Source organism: Pan troglodytes, chromosome 6, assembly GCF_028858775.2.
Source record: "Pan troglodytes isolate AG18354 chromosome 6, NHGRI_mPanTro3-v2.0_pri, whole genome shotgun sequence".
In the NCBI taxonomy this organism is placed as follows: Eukaryota; Metazoa; Chordata; class Mammalia; order Primates; family Hominidae; genus Pan; species Pan troglodytes.
In genome coordinates, this window is record NC_072404.2 from 119009406 (window position 1) to 119029641 (window position 20236).

The window sequence follows — 20236 nt, forward strand, 5'->3', positions numbered from 1 at the left end:
CTGGGAGATAATTTTTAGTGTTACTGAAAAAACATGAATAGAGAAAGGGTGTATATTAAGCTTTTGATTTCAAAAGTAAGGGTTTGCAACGAGAAAACAGCTTTGCGATCCAAATTACTTGAATTTCTAGATTCCTATATTCCTTTTTGTATGTCAAACTGAAAGTAACCGACTCATTGAGTTCTCCCATAAAAAGAAAAAGCTGGGGCAAGTAGGAAGGTCAGAGAAGGCTAGGACAGTTTGGAAACCACATTTTCATATTTGTCATTAGCTCTCTTTTTCAAATATCATTCACATAAATGAAAGGTTTTGGTCTTTTGATAATAAAATAAAAAGAATAAACATCATGCTATTGTGCCTAACTTGCCTTCATATTCAAGTCATACTTGAATCAATAGAGACAGAATTGAATCAAAAGGGATAGTCAAAGTTAAAGTGACAGCCATATCTAAAGATGTCATCTCACCAAGTTTTCTGGGGAAGAAGCACTATGACTCTTCTCCACTGCGTAAACTCACTGGCATGGTAAATACTTGCTGATGTAAATTCTTGACAACTTGGCATACTTGGAAGGCATTCCTGAAAGAAAGTTAGGCACAAATCAAACCCAGCTTCTGTTTTCCTCAGGTGAAATATGTCTACTCACCCACTGTAAGTGAAAAAGACCTCAGAGAAATCTAATGTCATAATCTTAACTATTTGTGATATGGAAACAATCCATGATTTTTCTTTTCATGAAGCTAAAACTTCATAGAAAGTCTTAAAATTATGTAAGAAATAATTTCAAATGAGGTGCCATAAAGAAATTCAGTATTTCCCAATACTCGCACATACAAACAGACATGGATTAGGATTCTGTTTTTAGGCCTGTTATCATAACACTGGCATTTGGTAAAAATTAGTTTATTCACTATGATATTTATCCATTTGTTGCAATGGCAGATTGCTAGGATATGTATGAATTTTATTCCAAGATCTATATATTTCTTCTTTGTTTCTAAAGACAAGAAATACCACATTCTTACTATGGTCTACCTATAGGTAGAGACAGATGAAGACACATTTATAAAGAAAGGGACACATTTATAAAGAAAGAGGGATAGAGAAAATAATACTCAAAACATCATTTGAGGGTAGCCAGTTTTGGAAGTTATTTTCATTTCTTTTTTATTTCCAATTATTCTTTAATATCTGTCATGAAGAATGTGGCATTTTTGTAATCCTTTGCTGACTTTATGTTAATTCTAAGTTACTAATATTAAATAACACTGTTTCTTTTCAACCAAACCTAAACTTCTAGAACTGTAATTTTTTTTTTTTTTTTGGCTTCCTAGGTAAAAGGCAGAAGGTTACCTGTTACAAGGTTTAAGGAAACTAGACTTACTTCTTGGACGAGGTGCCAGGTAAGGCCGTGGTTGGTTGAGTACTCCAGCTTCACCTGGTTGTCCATGTGTGGGGTGTATTTCTGGCCACATCCCATCACCAAACTGAACTGAATCATATAGGATGCTCCTATCTGCATTGATTGTGTTTCCACATAGCGCATACTTGAGGCAAGTTTAGAATCTCCTGTAAAACTGAAAGAGACAGAGATGGAAATCAGAAAATTCTAAACACAATGTATTAGAGAAAAATTAAAGTCTTCACTTCACACTATATACCAAAATAATTTCATTTTACTTACTTAAACCTTGCCAAATTCTAGAATGGATTTCGGTCAATCTAATAAATGCAATTTGAAACAAGCTTTCAAAGATGAAACTTTTTTTAAAAAGTTAACATCTACAGTTGTCAAATGTACCTAAAATTGGGTACCCACTCATATATTGCTCATGAATATAAACCTTTTGACTCATTAATCTCACTTCTTGAAATCTATCCTGAGAAAATAATTTTAAATTTAGAGACAGTTTTTATAAAATACGAAAAGTATTACAGGATTACTGCTAATAGTAATTGGTAACAATGTCAATGTCAAAATGGAAGGCTTAAGTAAAATGGTAGAGCACTTGACAGAACATTATCTATCTTTCAAATACTTATAGATAATATAATCACATTAAAATGTATATGATTAAATAAGCCTTTTTTTTTTTTTTGAGACGGAGTTTTGATCTTGGCTCACCGCAACCTCTGCCCCCCTGGTTCAAGCGATTCTTCTGCCTCAGCCTCCCTAGTAGCTGGGATTACAGGCATGTGCCACCATGCCCGGCTAATTTTGTATTTTTAGTAGAGACAGTGTTTCTCCATGTTGGTCAGGGTGGTCTCGAACTCCCGACCTCAGGTGATCCGCCCATCTTGGCCTTCCAAAGTGCTGGGATTATAGGCATGAGCCACCGCGCCCAGCCTGAAATAAGTCTTAAAAAGCCGTAAAATTATGCATGAAGGAAATTCACCAGAATGTTTGCAGTAGCTGTGTTTGGTGGCAGGAAATTTGCGATTTACAATTTTCTTTTTGTTTTCCTTATTTTTCAAATGGCCTTTACTGAAAACATCATAATATAGTTTTAATGGTTGTGTCTCAAATCAGTAAAATTCACGTCACGGGTCCCAATTAAGTACTACATAATTGCAAACTGTTTGAAGGCAGGCAAATTAATTTTTTAAGAGAAAACTGTTCAGGAGCTTGTAATCTATCACAGAAGATTAAAATATAGACATATTATATTATAGTTACATGAGTCAATGTAAATATTCCCAGGGTCAATCACACTAAGGTTTGTCCATCACAGTACTTGTTTCTGCTATTCTGAAGCAGTCTTGCAAATCCAGTTAAGAGACAGCAAATGCCACAACTTGTTTATTATTATTGTTAAAGATGTCTACCATTTGTGGAATCTCGGCCATGTCCTAAGACACAATACCCACATTACTTTCCTTACTTCCATCTTTCAGTAACTCTGTGTAGTAGGAGTAATTATTTCTTTTTAACAGATGAGAAAATGGGGCTAGTAAATGGGATACTCAATGGGAAATCAGCTTTGCCTGACTCTAAAGCTTCTTAACCAAAGACACTATATCTTTGTTTTTCTGTTACTGTAAGATTGGGAGAGAAAAAACACTGCAGTTTGGAATAATTTTTTTAATTTTTGTTTTGTTTACAGTGAATTTACAAATCACTAACTTTCAGTTACTATGCAATGATACTCTGATGTTAAAAATATAAAACCATGATTGCTGTTATGTGTTTGGATCCACAGGATGCAATCTGGAAAATATCAAGCTGTAGAATGCAATTTTTAGCAATATTGGAAAAATAAAAGAAATCAACACAGAATAAAAATCATAGTAAGCCGTAGAGGCACACACTTGTCTATACTGCTCCTAGGGTCTTTTAAGTAGGCAAAAGAAATCCCAAATGCTTATCTCTGTAAGAAATAGGCATTGCTTTTAGCTTCAAGAGTTAAATGTCTCTCTAAAATCCTTTATGAGGAAGATACTTAGAGGCAGCCAACTAGGCTTCATTTAAATTGTTTGCTTTAAAGATACACCAGTCTCCTGGGCATCAGGGGAGAAAGCCTAACAGTGCCTGGTAGTACATGGGCTGAAGGGTCTGCAAATGACAGAGCCAACAATGCTTTCTCACTCACGCCATGAACAGTATTTCCCCACCTGACAATTTCTGAAATAACTTAAGATTATTTTTACAATCAGCATCTTGTAAATTTCTCCCTTCTGAGATGGTTTCCTGTCCTGATAATTCTATACAGAAACAGAAGGAAATGCTGTGTTTTATAAATATTGCCTGCACCTAATGTTTGCATGATTACAAATGTAACTATGAAATTGGCTGAAGAGAGGAAGTATTCAATGCTGAGGAGAGTCATGTGCTCTGTGAGCTATTTTGGAATAGCTGATAACAGATTTTAAAGGTGCCAAGACACCAAGAAAGAAACAAGATAAAAATTACATAAAATAATAGATTAAATAAGCAAAATGAAGGCAGTTAAACAATGATAACCAAATTTTTGCTTAGCAACTGTATCTGTTCAACTGGTAGAATAGGAATCTAGAGTTATTTGGTGTCTCCCATTTCCTATTGCAAATGCTTTGGTGTGGACTGATCCAGCTGCCAGTCACAGCCTCTTCCTTTTAGTCACTATCCAGTGATTGGTCTAGGGGTGGCCATGTGTCCAGCAGTGGGTTCTCACCAATGAGATATAAGTAAAAGGTGGAAGGTGAATTTATCCATTTGGCTTTCATTATAAGTGTTTTAAAAGGGAATCAATGGAATTGGCTGCCATATCCTTTTCCCTGTTGCTCCTATGGTCATCTTTCCTCTCTAGGGGGCAGCAGCCATCTTGTGACAATAATGGAACATTATTAGATAAAGACCTCTCTGCTGAGACTGTGGAACAGAAAAGTGAGAGAGCCTGGGTCCCCAGTGTCCTTGTTAAGGTGCTCACAAGCCCAGGACTGCCTATTCTAGGACTGCTTGTGACAAATGACAGATAAGCCTCTTTACTTTCATTTATGTCACGGTCAGTCTTTTCTTGTTGTGTTTGTTGTAATCTAGAGCTGAACGCATTTCTAAGTGATACATCTGTCATACTTCCTGGTACCATATGATATCTATCCTGATGCCTTAATCTGAAGCAAAATAACACTGAAAAGCACTTTAAACTCCAGATCATTCATAGCATTAGTCTACTTGATTGTTTCTGGTTTATTCAAGACTGGCAGTGATACCGGGTCTGTTTTTTTTCACAGGCTATGAATTTCACAGACTATGATCCTTTAACTTACAAAACTGCTCCTCTTTGCTGCTTGTCTAAATCAAGACATATTTATAAAGGCAAACATGAAGCTGAACTTCTTTTCTGTTACAATCATAGGAACAGAAAAGAACAGCCCACATCAGCATTTTGGGGAGAAATTCTGGAGAGAGAAGGCATTGGGAATCAGGAGGCTTGGCTTTATTTATATTGACTTGCAAGGGTGCCTCAAAAATAAAGCTCCTACATCTAATTGCAAGATTTAATGAGAGAATGGGGATAACTCCACTTAGGACAGGATTACCTTTCTAGCCTTCTTTATTCCCACCTCCAAGAAGGCTAGTAGGCCATGACACTGGCCAAATGGATAAGAGCTTAGTGGAATTTGAGTCTCCACAGTTCTCTGCTTAGTCCATACTACAGCTCCTTTGCCTCGCCCTCCCTTGCTTAATCTCATGTATTGCTGAGGATCTGTTTTTTGATCAGGTCGGAAGCCTGTCCACAGGGAGGGATCATATCTTACTCATCTCTGCATCCCCTAAAGCCCTCAGAACCTTGCCTACAACTCACAGAAGCACATTGTTTTGGACATCGCGATTTTCTAACAGCTGGATTATCTCACTTGACCTTTGAGTCAAGACCCTCTGGGAGACCATTAGGGATCCTTAACATTGTGTTATGGAGAAGGAAAATGGAGAAGCTGAGTTGCTGGCCTCAGGGTCACACAGTTACTAAAAAGCTAGAAACTAGGCCTTCTGGTTTCTCCTTTGAAGTCCTTTCTACTATGTCCTGTGTATCAAAGGCTCCCAAAGAATGTTTGTTAAATAAAATGAGCATGTGAGTAAGGTCCCTCAACTGGGGAGTAGGGAAGTTTAACAAAACTATAGTTACTTAAATGCTGTAATGAATACCGACAAGGTTTTGAGGTTATCTTCACTTAAGTAAATCAGTTTCTGCATTTTTCCCAGAGCCTCTTTCCCATCTCCAGAAAAAAAGCTCTTTTATATGAAAGGCAGAGACACATAGCCAAAGTAAGTGGTAGAATACTTGAGCCACAAAGTTCCTTAAAAGCAAATTCATGTCAAAGAGCCAAGCTACCTAGGGAACTGAGCCATTTTTTGCAACTGAGCCCATCTCTTTAAGAGCAGTTTAGTGTATAAGTCAATATGGATGAAATCTCACTATTCATGTGCCATAAGAGAAGCTAATGCATCCATATTTACATTTCTTAGAAATCTAAGCAACATTCTATTATTTTCAAGGGTCCCACAGAAAAAACAGCTCTGCAGAGCTTATTTCTAGAGAAACAGAAGAGCCATACAATGTTGTTTTTGTTTTGATACCATTCAGAAGTTATATTCATCTGAAGAAGAAGAGGTGAATGAATGTACGCCTCTCTGATATCATTCTTTTATTGGTTATGTTCTTGTAATCATCAAAGAAACGTTTACTAGATTAGGCAGAAAAACTTGTTGATGTTGTGGGCTTAAAGGCAGCATTTTAACTCACTTGTTATTTCTATGATATTACATTTCAAAACAAACAACCATATTATTTTAGTGGATTATAGAAATTGTATACTTATTGGAAAAAACAACCCGATAATATAAAAGCAGCATTTTTTAAAAGGTAAAAATGGGCAATTCCACCTTCTAGAGATGACCACAAAATGTACAGTTATGTTTTGGTAAAAATACTTCCAGACAGTTTTTCTCATGTGTACACACACATACTTTTCTTTTTTTAAAAAATTATGAAATCATAGTAAATATGCTTTACTCCTTTTTACAACATTTAATTGCCATCTTTCTATATTGACAAAATATGGTGAGACATTTTGATTTTTAATGAATCAAGCCAATCTTCAATTATAAAAAGTTGGTGAGGTTGTTTTCACTTTTTACTATTATAAGAAATGCTTCTATAATATACATCCTTGTATATCTTTGTGCACTTGTCCAATTATTTTCTTGGGATAAATTCCCAAAAGCAGATTGCTTCGTTAAAGCAAATACACACTTAAAAAGTTGACACTTATTGTCAAGCTGCCCCTCCAAAAAGATTGCACCAAGTTACATTTACCAAGAACATCAACAATGACTGAGGTGCCACTGCTTACTACTTGTCAATACTGAACTTTTTATTTTGGTCACTTTACGCCTACACTCTCTTAATCTACATTTTTTGATTACTAAAGAAGTTTAGAAGCTATTCATGTTTATTGGCTACATATATAGTGTGTGTGTGTGTGAAGCCTTTTCATGGACTTTGCCCATTTTTAAAGTGGGTTTATTTTTACTTACTGATTTGTAAGAGTTCTTTACACATTGAGGATATATAGTCTGTCATATGTGTTGAAAATATTCCCTTGTTTCAAATTTGTTGTAATGTTTTGTTTCTTTAGGGAGGTTTGTCCTCCCGAAACACAAGTTTAAAACTTTTAAGTAGTGGAATATGTGACTGTTATAGTCCCTGATTCTGGTGTCATGTTTTATTGGTATCTTTTGAGACTGTCTCTAAGCCTAGTTCATGATATCTTCATAAATGTCTATTGGACATCTGAAAGGAATCTATATATATATGTGTGTGTATATATATGCATATATGTGTATATATGTGTAGATATATGTATATATATGTGTATATATATATTCCTTTCAGATATATATATATATTCCTTTCAGATATATATATATATATTCCTTTCAGAGAGATATATATATATTCCTTTCAGATATATATATATACACACATTTATTATATATATACATGTGTGTATATATACATTTTATTTGTAGGGTACAATCTTTATCTACTAAATCTTGCCTGTTAATTACTGCTATAGTTTGGATGTTTGTCCCTCCAAATCTCATTTTGAAATTTGTTCCCTAATGCTGAAGATGGGGCCTAATGGGAGATGTTTGGGCCATGGTGGTGGATCTTTCATGAATGGCTTGGTACTGTCCTTGAGGTAATGAGTGAGTTCTTGCTTTATTAGTTTCCCTGAGAGCTGGTTCTTAGAAACAGCCTGGTACCTCCCTGCCCTCTCTCCTGCTTCCTCTGTCACCATGTCACCATGTCATCTCTGTACCCACTGGCTCCCCTTCTCCTTCTGCCAGGAGTGGAAGCAGCCTGAATCCCTCACCACAGGCAAATGTCGGCACTGTACTTCTTGTACAGTCTGCAGAACTGTGAGCCAAATAAACCTCTTTTCTTTACAAATTACCCAGCCTCGGGTAATCTTTATAGGAACACGAATGAACTAAGACAATTACCTTCTTAATTTGTCTATGTTCTCACTTATTTTTTGTTTGCTTGATCCATCAAGGACTAGAGCAGAAAATTAAAATAACACTCTAAATTATTGTGGTTGTAATTTTCCGTTTGTAAGTTGAACAGGTTTTCCATGATGGTCCCCATTCTATGGTATTCAATGTGTGGAGACACTGATTTTACCCTCCCATGGGCTTCTGCCTCTGACAGTACCACCTGTTACTGGTCTCTAGCCTCTCCTTCTGCGTAGAAGAGGCAGAAGCTACAGCTCCAAACAAATTTGGAATCTCTCTACCAATGCATTTTGGCATGTATTTACCCAATACTTCATTTAAAATGTCTTTATGGATTTCTAAGTGGATAGACAACTTCTTATTCATCTAGTTAAGATTTTTGGGTTATGTCAGGAATCAAAAATCTTTTGGAATACATGTACTTCTCAGCATCTGTTTCAGGCTCTTTTTATACTTTTTGTCCCTAGCACCTGTGTTGTTTTGCTTATCTTTACCTTTCCTATTTAAAGTTCACAGTGTATATTCTTCAGCTTTTTCATTCCCATTCCCATTCTCTCAGTTTGGAAATTTACACATAAGTTATTCAATTCAGGGCTAGAATCTTAAAGCTAGATAAACTTTTAGGTCAGTAAAAAGCATAAGTTGAGTTTCTTGGCTGCTGTTAATTAAGTATTTACACTGGCCGGGTGTGGTGGCTCACACCTGTAATCCCAGCACTTTGGGAGGCCGAGGTGGGCAGATCACGAGGTCAGGAGATCAAAACCATCCTGGCTAACATGGTGAAACCCAGTCTCTACTAAAAACACAAAAAACCAAAATTAGCCAGGCATGGTGGCGGGCACCTGTAGTCCCAGCTACTTGGGAGGCTGAGGCAGGAGAATGGCATGAAACCAGCCTGCAGTGAGCTGAGATTGCGCCACTGCACTCCAGCCTGGGCGACAGAGTGAGACTCCATCTCAAATTAAAAAAAAAAAAAAATTCAGCATTTACAGAAAGATGCTATCCAATGAAAACTCACATCAAATTGGGTGCTTAGTGGCAGTTTATTCTCAAGGGTCAGATAACTTCATGGGAGATAGAATTGGGGGGAATGTGTCCACTGTGAGGTTCAGGTTGTCTGTACACAATGGCCATGATGACCACAAATGAATGCTGTCTCTTCTTCTAACTGGGCTATGTGCACTTACAGCAGTGCTGCTGTGGGATGGGAGATTCTTTCAGAAGCCACAGAGAGCAGCTCCTCCACCCCTTCTGTTGAAGTCCAGATTCCATTTTCAGCCCGGCCACTCGCCTGTGTCTCCTGTGGAACTAGGCCAATTTACCCAACATTCCAGATGCCAGCAGCTAATTCCAAAAACTTTAACAAATATATAGTTTTAAAGTTTATAGAAATTTGTTGGTGAGATCATGGTTTCAAAGATTTCTGTCAAGTTTATGTTAATGAGTCTTCATTTTGCCCACGTCACGGCATTTTTAGAAAATGCGCGTCAGCTGGAGCAATCTGCGGACAAAAAAGCAAACCTCTGCTAGGTGCCTGCTGGAGGGGAAGTCAGTGCAAAGCACAGCATGGGCTGTGGACCCCAGAGAAGAAGGGAAAGAGGGAGACCAAGGGTCAGAGAGGGACCGACTGCAGGAGACCATGCACCTAGGGAAGAATCAATCCTCACAGCTCTCGTGGTGCCCGCCCATCTTTTGTCAGGAAAGTAAGAGTGTGTGTATATGTGTGTTTGTGTGTGTGTGTGTGTGTGTGTGTGTTTGTAGAGGAGTTGTCAGGGGCAACACTTCCCTGCGACTAATGTGGGAATGAAGGTGATCAGAAGAGCCTTAGCTGTTTCCAGCTCCTCCTGCTTCTGTCCACAACTTTTGATATGGTTTGGCTGTGCCCCACCCAAATCTCATCTTGCATTGTGGTGCCCATAATTCCTATGTGTTGTGGGAGGGATCCAGTGGGAGATAACTGAATGATGGGGATGGGTTCACCCATACTGTTCTCATGGTAGTGAGTAAGTCTCATGAGAACTGATGATTTTATAAGGCTTTTGCTTGACTCTCATTTTGTCTCGTCTGCTGCCATGTAAGACATGCCTTTTGCCTTCTGCCATGATTGTGAGGCCTCCTCAGTCACGTGGAACTGTGAGTCCATTAAATCTCTTTTTCTTTATAAATTGTCCAGTCTCAGGTATGTCTTCCTCAGCAGCGTGAGAATGGACTAACACAACTTCAATTCATCTCTGATCTCAGGCTATCCATAACTCCCTGACTCCTGTTTTTCTTATGTTGCATCCACATTATCTCCAGATTTGATTTTGGTTGAAGATAACTCACCTGATCCACATTTTTTTTTTTTTTTTTTTTTGAGATGGAGTCTCATCTGTCGCCCAGGCTGGAGTAACAGTGGCACGATCTTGGCTCACTGCAGCCTCTGCCTCCTGGGTTCAAGCAATTCTCCTGCCTCAGCCTCCTAAGTAGCTGGGATTACAGATGTGCACCACCATACCCAGCTAATTTTTGTATTTTTAGTAGAGATGAGGTTCCATCATGTTGGCCAGGCTGGTCTTGAACTCCTGACCTCAAGTGATCCGCCTGCCTCAGCCTCCCAAAGTGCTGGGATTACAGGTGTGAGCCACCGCGCCTGGCCTAACCTGATCCACATTTATACCACTTATCATTAGGATTTGCCCTTTCAATACACTCCTGTCTCTCTCAGTTCTTTTCTGTCTCCTCTATTTCCTTGAACATCACTTCCTTTTAGAACAGAACACACTGGTTGATGTAGTCAGGCCTGACAGCCCTGGCTGAAAACATTTAGCATGGAGGGGAGAGAGAAAATACACGAGGAATCTTTGAAATTATCTTTCTTTTTCCTTCCAACTCTGTGCAACCACATGCCTTATTTAGAGCATACTCAAACAGAGTCATTTTAAGACTTTTGTAGGACCTCGATACTTTTAATTTTGAAATTTCATCTCACTTCACAGCAAACATATTAAAATGCACCTATGTCTCACGTTAAATATAAGTATTTTGGGTTGCAAAAAGTAGTCAAATGGATTTTGTAACATTGCCTTTAAATTTTATTTGGCTACTAGTAATGCATTTAATATACTTTTGGCTGTGATTTCTCAGCATACTCAGGAATCTGACCAAATTATTTCCATCTTGAAATTTTATGAATATTAAATTTAGCAATTAATGAAGTTAGCCTAATGTTGTATTTTGTAGACATTTAATTAAAATATATTCATTTTAGTTTGGTGAGTTTCTTCTCACATTTTTGAGATAATACACAATTTTGCAGCCCTTGGACTTTTCCCAGTCTCCTGGAAAGCTTGGAGGCTGCAAGCACTGTGCCTAAAAGGAGTAATGGAAGAGGTTCCTAGGCAGAGGCACAGCTCACACGAAGGTGCTGGGAGAGGAAAGAGCTTGGCTTGTTGGTGTAGAGAGAAGGAAGTGCAGTGTGACTGGAGTAGACTGAGTGAAAGGCAGCAAGGCAGGGGAGGAGGCTGCAGAGGCTGACCCACATGGCTCAACCAAGGCCTATCAAGATTTTGTGAACCACTGTCCATAGAAAATAACTGTCTCAGACTAGGCTGGGTGCCGTGGCTCATGCTTGTGATCTGAGCACTTTGGGAGGCAGAGGCAGGTGGATCACTTGAGGCCAGGAGTTTGAGACCACCTTGGGCAACATGGCAAAACCCTGTCTCTACTAAAAATACAAAAATAAGCCATGTGTGGTGGCAGGCGCCTGTAATTCCAGCTACTCAGGTGGCTGAGGCACGAGAATCACTTGAACCTGGGAGGCAGAGGTTGTAGTGAGCTGAGATCGTGCCACTGCACTCCAGTCTGGGCAACAGTGTGAGACTCTGTCTCAAAAAAATAAAAATAAAAATAATTGTCTCAGACTGCTAAATTCCTGTTTCAACAAACCAGAAAGAAGCACAAATCTAAACCATCAAATGTAGACTTTTCTTGCCATTAATTTGTTCAGCGGTCTGTCTCCTTACTTCTGAAACCTCACTCAGCTATTTAGTCCAAAAGAAAATTTTTAGAGAACTCTAACTTTGGAGAAATACATGACTTAAAAATTAACCCCGTGGACATCAACATGGCATAAGTTTTAGAATATGGCCATTAAATCCATCCCTTAGGCAGGTCCTGATCATTACTACATCCTCTAATATATATCTTCAAATAGTCCATTCATCCACTGCCACCATCCTATCCTAAGAACATGCAGATGACATTATTAGCATCCTAGCTGAGCTCCTTCTACTGCTCCTTCTATTATCCTCTACCCCTATTCTCCACAATGCAACCACAAATATTTTTTAAACATAAGGAAGATTACATCACTCCCCTGCTCCAAATTATTTGCTGGATTCCTGTAACACTAGAGTAAAATCCAGAATCTTTATATTGTCCTATGAAGCTATATGATCTAGTTTCTTGGCTGCCTCAGGGTATCTGCCTTGCTGTTCCCTCTGCCTGCAAAGCTCTTTTTCCATGCTTTTACATAGTTGTTTCTTTCATTATTCTAGACTGTAATGCCTCCCAAGGGGGCTTCCCTAACCCTCTTACCTAAAATAGCTCCACTCTCCACTTCTGCCACATAAAACCCCATTTCTCTTACCCTAACAGCACTTATCACTGTCTGGAATATTATTATGAATTTGAATACTTGTTATTTCCCTCTAGAATGTAAGGTCCACAAGCAAAGGGCCTTTCTATCTTCGTCTCCAACACTAACTGCTACACTTTTAGTACAAATAGTGCTTGTAAATCAATCAATAAATAGCTGAATGTATAAATTAGTCTATCAATAAATGAAAAACTTCAGGTAATGAAATCCTCATGGTGCAAAAGCTAAATAAATAGGCTCTAGCTTAGAAATTCACTTATAAATCTATTCCATTATGTTAGCAATTTTATAGAGGCACCAAAAGTCTTCAATACTGAGAATACTCTTCACAGCTGTTGAGAATAATAGGAAGTGACTTTTCCATTTGCCACTCAATGTATTTACCTATCTATCTGCTAAGCTTCCTAGACAATCATTTACTGTGAAATGGTCGTTGAGGTGGCTCCTGGGAGCCATCTCACCCGGACTGACTTCCTTCAGCAGTACAATTTCAGTTGATTTACTGCTCTTTTTAAGAGTCTTTGTAAGAAACAATTCCAAGAATACTCTAAGCTTGCTAATAAACTATTTAAAAGACAAAATTTCTGTATAAGCTACAGGTTAATGTTTCGTGAAAGGAAAATCCTAACAAAATTTACTTGGCTGTTATTCTATAGGTTGATTCATTTTATAAAAGATTGTCAGTAATTTTTTTCCTTGTAAACCAAGGAATACAGCTATCTAATATTGCATTTAGGCACTAATCTGACTCCTCCTTTGCTCATGTTTACCAACAACACAATCCTTACATTAGTATCAGGCAAACAATGACTAGTTTCCCAAGATTGGTCTAAAGGAATAAAGATCTGCATGTAGTAAAGATTCTGATTCAAACCTCTGCAAACACATATTCCTATTTCAATAAATTAACCAAAAGGTAGCAGAAGGAGAGGTAGATCTCATTTTAAAATGTGTGGTATAATGCTTGCTAACTGTGTGCAGATCCTTCTGGGGCCTGAACGTCCCTACAGAAGCAGGTTTGTGCAGCATGAGCTCTGATGGTCATTCTCCAGGTCATTTTGGAAAACTCTTTGAGTTACCCATTACTACACATTATTGTGGATTCCTGATGGTCCTTATAACCTACACGTACCTTAACAAATAACCCATCTTTTGTAACTTAAAATTCCACCTAGCATTCAGTTCTGTCACATTATTATATAATAATATAATACTAAATTACTGGTTAATTGTTAATAAGCCACGGTACTATTTTCTAGCTCTTATGCTAAATGAACTGTATTTAACTTATGAGATAAACAGGCTTTTAGGATCCTTTTTAATCTGGGATTTTTGCCTGGGTGACTGCTGCTTCTCATAAAATATACAAATAATTTTTTCTTGTTCATGCTCATAAATACCCCATGAAATATGAACATATACTTTTAAAATGTCCTGAACATGTAGCATTTGTCAATTCCCTTTGACTTGGGCCACCCACACTGCAACTGTTCTCTTCATTTTACACCTCTAGCTTCCTACTCTCTCGGGCTGATCATGCTGGTGTGGAAAATCAGGCTTCAAAGATCCTCCCACCACATCGTCACATACCACTCAGTGTTACCCTTTTTTCCTCATGTCCCACCCTACTTTTTTTTTAAGTCGGAGTTTTACTCTTGTTGCCCAGGCTGGAGTGCGATGGCATGATCTCGGCTCACTGCAACTTCTGCCTCCCAGGTTCAAGTGATTCTTCTGCCTCAGCCTCCCAAGTAGCTGGGATTATAGGCGTCCGCCACCAGGCCCTGCTAACTTTTTGTATTTTTAGTAGAGACGGGATTTCACCAGGTTGGCCAGGCTGGTCTCGAACTCCTGACCTCAGGTGATCCACCCGCCTCGGCCTCCCATTGGGATGACAGGTGTGAGCCACCGTGCCTGGCATCCTCATGCCTTCTCTAATTCACAGCTGATTTCACTTTTTTCATGTTGCTCTTTTACTTTCTTTGTACTTTCACTACTTTAGGAAATTTCTTTCTCTAAAAAATGACCAACGGATGACTAGTACCAGTGATTTACTTGTGTTTAAAAAAAAAAGAAAGCTTTAATTAAAAAAAATAAAATTAGACATAAGGAATGAGTACCTTCTGTCTTTTATGCCCATGAAAGTACCCAAGAGGCCCTTCGAACATTTCTACAGGTATCCATCTTTAAATCTTTTAGTTATATCTGCTGTTCCTCACACATCATTAATGATAAACAAAAACTATAGCTTTTCTTATCTTAATTCTTGCTTTAATTATTAGTAGAGTCATAGTACTTTTTTCTACCTTTTTATTGCAAATGAACTGTGTTTAAATTACATTATGAGATAAACAGGCTTTTAGGATCCTTCAGGTATGGGATTTCCTAGTAACCTAATCACTCACCATTCACAAAATACTTTCTATGATAACATATTCAGTGTTGCTAGAATGTAATCCATCTGTGTAGTGATGGTGATTGGCATTTAGATAGGAAAGTACTGGCAAAAATAAGTACACCACTATGAGCTTTCTGTTGCACAACGCTTCAACCTTCTCCCTCAACCAAATCTAGTTTATACAATAAAGCTTTTATTTAACATTTCTTTTTTGATCTCTTTAAATTTCAGAGAATGCTCTTTTGTATTGCTCAGGCAAAATAACATCTGTTAGCTTCTAAAATTCAAAAAAGTTGCTCATTATGTGGACCTTATAGATACCAGTTTTCTTCCTTTCAATGAGACAGTGAAGGGAATGGAAATGGCAGGCTCATGGTAGGTATTTGCTATCTATGATCTCATTTAATCTTTATGACAATTTTGAGAGTAAGTATCATTGCTCCCATTTTACAGATGAAAACCTCAGGCTCACATGTATCCCCCTTTTTTTAGAAGAAATAAAGAAAAAAATTAAAAAAGATAAGGTGCAAAGAAAAAAAAACCACTCAGGCTCAAAGAGGCTAAACAAATTTCCTTGAATATGTGACCTTTTGATGTTACTGTTTTGATTGATATGGGAACAGGTATGGTAATTCAAAAAAGAAATCATTAAAATACGTCACCTTCTAGAAATTATAAAAGAATGTGCAAGACTGGTGTTCTCACTCTATGCCCAACTAATAGTTCATTATTAGGGGCTGGCAATGGAGTGAAGCTCAGATATAGGGCAGTGGTTAGAGTTGGAGTAAGGGTTAGGGATGGCACTAGCTCATGAATGGGATGAAAGGCAAAGATGGGATGAATGGGTAGAAATTCTGGGTGGAGTTAGAAGTCAGGGATGTCTGTCATACATTACTAACAAAACTCAGTTATTTCCTCTTTTGATAAAGTTGCTTTGATGCAAACTTCCTAAAGCAGCTACATCAAAATATATACTTCTCAAAATTCCTCTTTAGTTAAAATTATCTGGCTTTAATTTTACAAGCTTCTAAGTGGCAGTGTGAGAATTTGAAATCAGGCCTACGACCTCAAAGCCTATGTTTCTACCACACCATATTTCCTAAAAACAATTGCCAATTCTAAATGCTACAACAACTATTCTCTCTCAATTGTACACTTATGTATTTATTTAGAGACAGAGTCTTGCTCTGTCACCCAGGCTGGAGTGCACTGGCATGATCTCGGCTCACGCAACTTCTGCCTCCTGGATTCAAGTAATTCTTGTGCCTCAACCTCCCAAATAGCTGGGATTACAGGCATGTGCCACCACGCTCGGCTAGTTTGTGTATTTTCAGTAGAGATGGGGTTTTACCATGTCGGCCAGGCTGGTCTTTGAATTCCTGGCCTCAGGTGATCCGCCCACCTTGGCCTCCAAAGTGCATGAGCCACTGTGCCTGGCCTCAGCTGTACACATTTTAAAACCCAAACTCTATATTTAATACGACAGCAATTTCCTTCAAACCTGTTGTATCTAGCTGGTTTATTAGATGGGGCAGAGGAATGTTAATGTTCCCTTGGTATTATCACTAATAGTATTAGATGCAATATTTAATAAACTTCAATTAGAATTTTTCCCTTAGTGATCTTAAAGTATATGTAAGAGGTTTTAAGGAATATTAGAACCCAAAGCAGACAGAAGTTCTGAGTTCAGATACTATGTATGGAAGAAAGTATTCAAAGAATTCAAAGCAATTCATTTCTCCACTGGAAAAAAGTGCTCTAGGATGACATACTGGAAAGTGATTTGTAGCATATTGACTGTAGTTCTTCTAATGAAAAAGCAATTGTCCAAGTTTTCCCTGAAGAACACTCTGAGTAACGACAGTCTATGCTCACGGAAAGTCATGAGTTAGAAAATGAGAACCAAATGAACAACCAGCTGAGAAAAACCAACAATAATTAATTTAACACCAGCCATTTGTAAGACCACATATATATTTCAAAATTTCCCTTGAGAGAAACAAGGTCATTGAAGGGCAGAGACTGCATACTTAAATATGTTTAAATAATTTTTACTTAATAGGACAATATGCTCCAAAGGTTTTACATTTAAAAAATGACAGCTTGTTTTAGGACTATGAGATTATAATAAATAGTTGGTCAATATCATCACTTAAATTTTAATTTTGTAACAAGTATTTCTGAGAAACATCCCCAAGGTGAATTCACATTAAATCTTGGACAATGTATTCCTCAACAGGGGCAGAGAGAAAACAATGTCACTAAAAGGGGTTTATTCTGACTCACTGGCTAAGAAAATAGGAACAGTTTGAGATCTTCCATGTTGTTTCATTTTAATGAGAAGCAAGCATTTTTCATGTCCTTATTAAAGTGGTTAATGTGTTTCTCTAGTCTCATTATCACCACCAGGGTATACTCTCTGTTGTTTCATAACCAAGACAACTCCTTTTTGCTTCAGAGAAGATCAGAAAGTCAAATCGATTGCTCACATGTGGTTGTTAATAAAACTCCTATGGTGCTGCTCAAGGTGCCCATGGGGATTGTACAATTATTTATGTTTTCTTATGGTTTTTCTATAATTACTGTGATTGTACTTTCACAAAGTAAATGTATCTCCACCAATTAAAGCGGCGGTGGGTTAAGAATATTCATCAGACTTGTGTGAAGGGATATTGTTCTTAGGGTTTTGATCAAAGCACAGAAATTAAACTGCTGTTATCATGCATTCAATGCAAGTGTTAAATTAAAATGCTCAGCAACTTTTGCATTTATCTGAGCAGATGCTAACTATTTATGAAAATAAACATGATACAGGACTTGCATTCATGATATGATTCTTTGTTATATTAAAAGTGTTAGGAAAAAACTCTTCTATACAAACTTGAAGGATATAGTTTATGGTACATGATCAGTTTGAATTACTGTCAATTCAGGTCAATTTAAATGTTCAGAAGCATAAAATTCTAAGAAATCTCATTTTGTTCTACACCTTTACACCTTATTTGCTTTAATCGTTTATTTTCTTTAAAGTCTCCAGGACTAAGAAAGAACATCTGTAAAAACAAGCATCTGAGGCTATCAAATAGAAAATGTGTCGTCTGAGCCCAGGAGGCAGAGGTTGCAGTGAGTTGAGATCACACCATTGCACTCCAGCCTGGGTGACAAGAACGAAACTCTGTCTCAACAAAACAAAACAAAACAAAACAAAACAAAACAAAACAAAACAAAACAAAACCAGAAAGAAAATGTGCAATATAACCTTCCCTACTTTGTCTTATAGAAATTTAGGAATTTCATTCTATCCAGTTTGACAGTGCTTGCAGGAAAAGTGACCAGCTGTACTTCCATTCCATTAGCTGTCATTTTGATGCTAGAATTTTAGCCTGCTGTGTGTGAGATCTGACTATACATGCACAAGTCCCATCAAAGGTAATTTTCTGTACAATAGTGTGTAAAATTTGCCTCTAATTATGATAAGGTCACTGATGGGTCATTTATGATATGCTCTCTGGAGGCAACAGTGGTGAATAGCTTTCAGTGATATTCATCTGAAGGAATTAAATTGGTCTGACCATGACTCAATACAAAATAAAAGTCTTTTAGAAAATTATTCTTCAACCATATTTCCAGTCCTAAAGGAACCTAGAGAGGGGCAGTATACACAGTGGTGAAGGTTGTGGGTTTTGGAATCATGCAGGACTGTGTTTAAGTCCAGGATCTCTGGGCCTAGAAGACCCTAAAAGATCTGGCCTCTGCACATCTCTTGGTTTCCTTGACACTCACTACCTCACTACCTGGTCTCCAGGACAACTGGCCTCCTTCCTGGTCCTGGAATACACCATGGTCACTCTCGCCTGCGGGAACTGTGTGCACCGCAGTTTCCTGTAGTTGCATTTCTCTTCCTCCAGATCTTTATGTGGCTGGAGCTTCCATGTTCTCCCACTTTCTAATCAGTAGAATGTGTTATATCTACCATGTGAACTACACAAAGGTAGCTTTCTCCGAGAAGCCTCTCGAGAGTTTCCTATGTAAAGTAGCCAGCTCCTGAGCCTACTCAACACTGTTGTACTATCCTACTGATGTACATGAAGTACTAATCACCTTTAAATTATTGACTGTTTGTTGTATAATTAAATTCGCATATGACCACAGGAGGAAAAATCTAAAAATGAAGGGTAACTTAATTAGGCTATCCCACAATTTTGAAACCCCACTGGCATTAACTATATGAGTCACTGGTCCAATAGCGTTTGATAACATGGATTAAAAAGGAGATGTTAGTTAACCAATCATGGCTAAAAATACTTCTGGGGACTTATATAAGAGAGCATGAAAACAGAGCTACTCATGATAAATTTTATTAAAATAGTCACTAGAGTGACTTCATGTTTCATTATGAACCCCATGGGCCTCTGAGGGCGAATATGGTCATCACTTTAATAACTAACACTTTTTGAAGAGGTTTTTTTTTTTTTAAATATGTAATTGTGGGAAATTAAAATTTGAGATTAATAAATATGGGAAAATTTTATGTTTATTTAAATCTATCAGTATTTTGTTTTCGGTCCTACAAGACATTTTACTTGTAGACAAACAAGTAGGGTTGTGTAGACATACTTGTAACAACCTGAAAACAGTAGTTCTGTTTTCAAGTAGTTCCTATTTAGTAAATACTTGTCAACAAATGACTAAATGCTGAATAGACTGGAAGATCATCCTCATGTTCTAATTCCTAGTGCAAATTGTAACAATAACAATGATGAAATCCTTACCAAAGGGTCCAGTCGTGGCCACAGTATGGCTGAACATTTCCAAGGTAGAATCCCAGAGACTGAGTGACCTCCACAAGATTGGTAAAGTCAAGACTAATGCTGTTGAAAAGCACAGACGTCATGATAATCTCATCAACAGCCCATACATCTTCTCCCTGGGAAGAATGATACGGTTGCCACCATCTGAACTGAATTCCAAACTGCCTTGCATCACCTGGTAGTTCTACGGAGATTATTCTAGAGAAAAAAAAAGACAAAATTTAGATTATTTTGTATCTTAAAACACAAATATTTATAGTGGGATAGATTTCCCCCTGAAGTATAGTATTAAAGAAATAGTTCTCCCATGATTATAAACATTTTTTTTTGAGATGTCCAGTTTCCTGTCTGTTTCCAACAAAGTCTTCCACACACACCCCAAAATGTAA

At 37.6% G+C, this 20236-nt stretch overlaps 1 protein-coding gene across 2 annotated transcripts in view; it reads right to left on the reverse strand.

Moving 5' to 3' along the window:
* Positions 1-20236, reverse strand: part of RELN (reelin) — a 522571-nt gene that overhangs the window by 147806 nt on the left and 354529 nt on the right. For both annotated transcript variants that reach the window (XM_003318728.5, XM_054656222.2), the window contains exons 20-22: positions 19809-20045; positions 1385-1577; positions 467-579 (exon numbers count right to left, since the gene is read on the reverse strand). In XM_003318728.5, the coding sequence (XP_003318776.2) occupies positions 467-579; positions 1385-1577; positions 19809-20045 (543 nt within the window). The remainder of the gene's footprint in view (positions 1-466; positions 580-1384; positions 1578-19808; positions 20046-20236) is intronic.